Source organism: Amblyomma mixtum, chromosome 5, assembly GCF_055824585.1.
Source record: "Amblyomma mixtum isolate Tamu chromosome 5, ASM5582458v1, whole genome shotgun sequence".
Classification (NCBI taxonomy): Eukaryota; Metazoa; Arthropoda; class Arachnida; order Ixodida; family Ixodidae; genus Amblyomma; species Amblyomma mixtum.
In genome coordinates this window covers 202,474,194-202,480,424 of record NC_143016.1, presented here as the reverse complement: position 1 = coordinate 202,480,424, position 6,231 = coordinate 202,474,194, and the positions used below count along the sequence as shown (strand labels likewise).

Sequence of the window (6,231 nt, the reverse complement as noted above, 5' to 3'; positions counted from 1 at the left end):
TTGAAATTAAATTTGCCATTTCTCACTTCAATCGCAGAACAGTGAAAACGCTTCATTTAGTTTCTCTTGTTGCTGTAAATAAATCTTATTGCTTTCCTTTGAAGAGACTCAGGTATTTTTACATCACGCACATGAAAGGGTGACCAAACAGCGCATGCATGCTCAAGAATTGATCTTATTAGGCATTTTTATATGCGGTAAGCTTGTGCTTTGGAGCAAATTAGGTCGATATGCCTGTGGATTAGGTGTGAATGTTACTCCCGGATACTGAAATCTCTTTACTTGTGATAAGTTGTTTGATCTGTTTTTATAAGTGTATTTAAACGGTTCTTTTTTGGTCGTAAGTGTCATGACAACGATTTTCTTGAAATTAAATTCGCCATTTATCACTTCAATCGCAGAACACTGAAAACGCTTCATTTAGTTTCTCTTGCTGCCGTAAATAAATCTTATTGCTTTTCTTTGAAGAGACTCAGGTTTTTTTACATCACGCACATGATAGGGTGACCAAACAGTGCATGTATGATCAAGAATTGGTCTTATTAGGCATTTTTATATGCGGTAAGCTTGTGCTTTTGAGCAAATTAGGTCGATATGCCTGTGGATTAGGTGTGAATGTTACTCCCAGATACTGAAATCTCTTTACTTGTGATAAGTTGTTTGATCTGTTTTTATAAGTGTATTTAAATGGTTCGTTTTTGGTCGTAAGTGTCTGTTTCGTCTCGTTGTCCAGTGAAGTGACGCATGCCAGTGTGAAGGGAACAATGCCGTGCTGTTTATTCAGCGAGCATATTTAAAGAGAAATAGTGGCAAGGGGGTTAAGAAAGAGGGGACACAATATCAAGTCAGGGCGAGGGCACAGCGCTATCTTGCGCACGCAGGTTGCGATACGATACATCCTCCTCCGTCACAGTTTTTCGCAGCACATTTAACGCTGGTGGCTGATTTGCTTGAAGTTCTCGTCGTAATGAAGGCGGTCAAGCGGCTTTCTCACACGTGCGGACCGGCGGGGTTGCTGGGGCGCCGGACTGGTGTCTCTGGTCGGCATAACCGGAGCCGCTGGTGCCGGTGGTAGGGTTGACGACTCTTCCCGGGCTAAAATGCTGTCATCGCTAGATTCATCGCTGTCTGAGGCCTCAGTGTCAAACTTCTCCTTTGTTGCCAGTAAATGTTGTCGATTGCGCCGCAACGTCTTGCCATCATTGGTTTGCACGTAGTAGGAGCGAGGAGCTGCCGCTGCAGTTACCTTGGCCTTGCGATCCCACGTTGTCCCCTTAATGCGCACGACGTCGTCTTTTTGAAGTGGGGCCAGGCATCGGGTGGCGTGACTCGCCTGCTCATGTTTCTTGACCCGTGTAACAGCCTGACGTCGAAAGTCTGGCAAAGTCGTGCGCAGGGTCCTCCCTTGGAGCAGTTCGCCGGGCGACCGGCCGTCTTCCAATGGGCTTGATCTGTAATTGAGCATACCAAGCCAAAAGTTTTCATTCGCCTCTGTGGTTTTCTTGAGGATACGCTTTACTACTTGCACTCCCTTTTCGGCCAGCCCATTGGACCGAGGAAACATCGGGCTTGACGTAACATGTTTGAAGTCGTACAGCTCAGCGAAAAGAGCGAACTCATGGCTGGAGAACTGTGGGCCATTATCTGTGCATACCTCCATCGGGATTCCGAATCGTGAAAACATGGCCCCAAGTTTTTCGATGACGCCGGATGTCGTTTGGTCGCAGAGCTCCTCGACATCTGGAAAATTCGACATGGCATCGTAAGCAATGAGGTAGTATTTTCCGCCATATTGAAATATGTCGACACCAACGCGGTACCAGGCTTGGGTTGGAGTGGCGCGGAGCATCAGTGGCTCTGATGGTTGGTTATAAGCATACTTTCTGCAGGTTGAACAACCCTCAATCATCGATGCAACGTCACTGTTGATGTTTGGCCAGTACACCAGCTGCCTTGCCCTTGCTCTGCACTTCGCAATGCCAAGATGCCCAGCATGAATGCGTTTCAATGTCTCGGCCCGCATGCTTCGAGGTATAACGACCTTCGTTCCTTTAAACAGTATTCCACCCACTACTGAAAGTTCAGCAGCCACAGATTTGAGCGGACCTTCAACCGTGACCCCGTCTGCGAGGTTCTGCATCACCACTTTGAGATAGGTATCAGCTCCCGTCTCACGCGCAAGTAGTGCAGCTGTTCTGTCACTCACCAGTGCAGACAAAATGCTGATGGCATGGACTTCAACATCTTCTGTCTCCGAGTGGCTGATGTCAGCAGGACCCGCCGACCTTGAGAGCATGTCTGCCAACTGCATCTGTTTACCCGGAACAAATGTTAGAGCGTAATCATATTTCAACAGTCTCAGGAAAAACCGCTGCAATCTCGGCGGCATGTCTGCTATGGCCTTTTTTGATATATTTATTAGCGGCTGATGGTCACTTTCAAGCAAGACTGGGCGACCGTATGTGAAGTGGTCAAACTTCTCACAGCCAAATACGAGAGCCATCGCTTCTTTTTCGATCTGTGAATAGCGCTGTTCACACTCTGTCAGTGTTTTCGACGCGTAAGCGACTGGCCTCCAATTTACGCCGTGCCGCTGTAGCAGAGCTGAACCGATGCCGTTCTGTGACGCGTCTGACGTCACTTTTGTTTCTTTCTGTGGGTCAAAAATTGCGAGTAATGGTGCCTTGGTGAGCGCGTCGCATATATCTTTCCACTCTCTCTCGTGATTGGCCGTCCATTCGAATAAAACATTTTTCTTTAGAAGAGAGCGGAGAATTGGTGTTCGCAGAGCTAGGGATGGCAAGTACTTGCTGAAGTAATTTACCACCCCGAGCAACCTGTGTACTGCCTGTTTGTTTTGTGGTTTTGGCATGTTCCTTACGCTTTCGACCAGGGCCGGACTAGGGCTTATTCCTTCGCTGCTGATCACGTCGCCTAAAAATGCTATTTTTTCGGCGCCAAACTCGCATTTTGCAACATTGAATGTCAGGCCTGCAGCTTCAGCTGCTTTTAGTGCACATCTTAGTCGTTCATCGTGCTCTTCTCTGGTAGTGCCCCAAATGAGAACGTCATCCACGTACACCCGTACTCCAGGAACACCGTCAAAGACTTCATTCAGCGCCTTTTGAAACACCTAGCTGGCGGACGCGAGCCCGAAAGGAAGCCGGAGAAAGCAGTACCGGCCGAAGGGCGTTGCGAACGTACAAAGTTTCGACGACCGCTCCTCAAGCGGGATCTGGTGAAAGCCTGCATTTGCGTCTAGACGAGAAAAGAACTTAGCTCCCGCTAACTCCGCCTCGATATCTTCCCGACGCGGCATCTGGTAGTGCTCTCTTTTCAGGCTGTCGTTGATCCTTCTCGGATCCATGCACACCCTCATTTTTCCGTCTTTCTTGCGTGTAATGACTAGTGGGCTTACCCAGTCGGTTGGGTCGCTGACCTTTCTGATGATTCCTTCTTTCTCCATTCGCTGTAGCTCAGTACGCAATGGCTCCTGTAAGGCAATGGGCACCCTCCGAGCAGCTTGAACGACGGGCACAGCGTCCTTGCGCAGCAGTATCCTGTATTCACGTTGTAAGCACCCAGTTCCTTGAAAGAGCCCAGGGTACTCCCTAGCCACTTCATGAGAAGAGGTCGAGGTGACGGTGTCCACTGTGCGGCGAAGTAGACCTAGCAGCTCGCTGGCTTGAAGTCCCAAGATGGCCTGGTGGTTTTTCTTGACTATGAAGAATTCAGTGCAAATTTTTCGTTCACCTACTTGCACCGGCGCTGAGCACGTGCCGCAGTGTTTGATGATAGCACCTCCGTACGACCGCAGAACGGCACCACTGGGCTTCAGTGCACCTGCATTTAACGTCCGAAAGAGTGACATAGGTACAAGATTCGCCTGGGAGCCAGTGTCGACCTTGAACGTCACCTCCTTGCCGCCAAATTTGGCCTTCACACACCAGTCGCGGTTGCTTATGACACTGCCAATGGCTATGTCCAGAACGTCAAAATCGTCACCTTCGTGCTGTACTTCTTGAACGTGGGCATTCGCTCTGCAGCACGATGCGAAGTGGTTGGGCCTGCTGCACGAATAGCAAGTCTTGCCATAGGCAGTGCACTGTCGTGGGGCGTGAGTGCGGTCGCATCGACTGCACCTGGAAACTCGCCTCGAGAGCTGTTGTAGCTTCACTCCGGTTCTACTCGAAGAGACAGCGTTGATCTCGGACAGTTTCTTTGTTCGACTCCAGAACTCGTTCTGACGTGCTGATGTTTCTGCCGCCTTGCACAAATCTACGGCTTTTCCCAGAGTTAGCTTCTTTTCCCGCAGCATTTTTTCTCGCAGTTTTGGAGAGTTCGTGCCGAATACAATTTGGTCGCGAACCATATCGTCTGCACTTGTCCCAAAGTTGCAATTCATGGCCTGCTTTTTTAGGTCGCGAAGGAACTGTTCGAATGGCTCTGCTTCGCCTTGGATCCGTGAACGAAACACATACCGTTCGTGTACTTCGTTCTGTTGCTCGACGCAGTATTCCTCGAACTTCGCAATGACGGTGGCGTAGTCTTCTCTGTCTTCCCCGTCGGCAAACAAAAAATTATTGAACACTTCAATTGCATCCTCACCGGCCACGCTAAGGAAGAGTGCAGTTTTTGCTGCTTCTGATGCTGGCTTGCTGGCAGTGGTTTTTTCTGCTTCTGATGCTGGCTTGCTGGAACTGGACGTTGCTTGCAAAAAGAGTTCAAATTTCTGTTTGAACAACTTCCAACTTCGACCGCCGTCTCCTGTTAGACGCAGTGGTTCTGGCGGCCTTAGGCGCTCCATTTCTTGCTTCCAGCAGCACGCCGCCGGCAGCCGTTCCAGGTCCTAGGTGCAGGGGCGTTCCTTAGGCCGAGCCTTATCCCACTTCTGACACCATGTTTCGTCTCGTTGTCCAGTGAAGTGACGCATGCCAGTGTGAAGGGAACAATGCCGTGCTGTTTATTCAGCGAGCATATTTAAAGAGAAATAGTGGCAAGGGGGTTAAGAAAGAGGGGACACAATATCAAGTCAGGGCGAGGGCACAGCGCTATCTTGCGCACGCAGGTTGCGATACGATACAGTGTCATGACAACGATTTTCTTGAAATTAAATTTGCCATTTCTCACTTGAATCGCAGAACACTGAAAACGCTTCATTTAGTTTCTCTTGCTGCCGTAAATAAATCTTATTGCTTTTTTTGAAGAGACTCAGGTTTTTATTACATCACTCACATGATAGGGTGACCAAACAGGGCATGTATGCTCTAGAATTGATCTTATTAGGCATTTTATATGCGGTAAGCTTGTGCTTTGGAGCAAATTAGGTCGATATGCCTGTGCATTAGGTGTGAATGTTACTCCCAAAGACTGAAATCTCTTTACTTGTGATAAGTTGTTTGAGCTGTTTTTATAAGTGTATTTAAATGGTTTTTTTTGGTCGTAAGTGTCATGACAACGATTTTCTTGAAATTAAATTTGCCATTTCTCACTTGAATCGCAGAACACTGAAAACGCTACATTTAGTTTCTGTTCCTGCCGTAAATAAATCTTATTGCTTTTCTTTGAAGAGACTCAGGTTTTTTTACATCACGCACATGAAAGGGTGACCAAACAGCGAATGTATGCTCAAGAATTGGTCTCATTAGGCATTTTTATATGCGGTAAGCTGGTGCTTTGGAGCAAATTAGGTCGATATCCCTGTGCATTAGGTGTGAATGTGAAGACTGAAATCTCTTTACTTGTGATAAGTTGTTTGATGTGTTTTTATAAGTGTATATAAATTGTTCTTTTTTGGTCGTGTCATGACAACGATTTTTTTTAAATTAAATTTGCCATTTATCACTTCGATCGCAAAACACTGAAAACGCTTCATTTAGTTTCTCTTGCTGCCGTAAATAAATCTTATTGCTCTTCTTTGAAGAGACACAGGTTTTTTTACATCACGCACATGAAAGGGTGACCAAACAGCGCATGCATGCTCAAGAATTGATCTTATTAGGCATTTTTATATGCGGTAAGATTGTGCTTTGGAGCAAATTAGGTCATATGCCTGTGCATTAGATGTGAATGTTACTCCCAGATACTGAAATCTCTTTACTTGTGATAAGTTGTTTGATCTGTTTTATAAGTGTATTTAAATGGTTCTTTTTTGGTCGTAAGTGTCATGACAACGATTTTCTTGAAATTAAATTTGCCATTTATCACTTCAATCGCAGAACACTGAAAACG

The 6,231-nt window shown here is 46.9% G+C and overlaps 1 protein-coding gene across 1 annotated transcript; it reads right to left on the bottom strand.

Moving 5' to 3' along the window:
• Positions 1 to 753: 753 nt before the first annotated feature.
• Positions 754 to 5,073, bottom strand: LOC149345440 (uncharacterized). Its single transcript, XM_089546648.1, has 3 exons — positions 3,419 to 5,073; positions 2,207 to 2,311; positions 754 to 1,451 (listed from the first exon to the last, which is right to left on the bottom strand). Exons 1-3 carry the CDS (start codon positions 4,805 to 4,807, stop codon positions 1,338 to 1,340), a joined length of 1,608 nt encoding a protein of 535 aa, XP_089402774.1. The 5' UTR covers positions 4,808 to 5,073; the 3' UTR covers positions 754 to 1,337.
• Between the last annotated feature and the right edge of the window lie 1,158 nt (positions 5,074 to 6,231).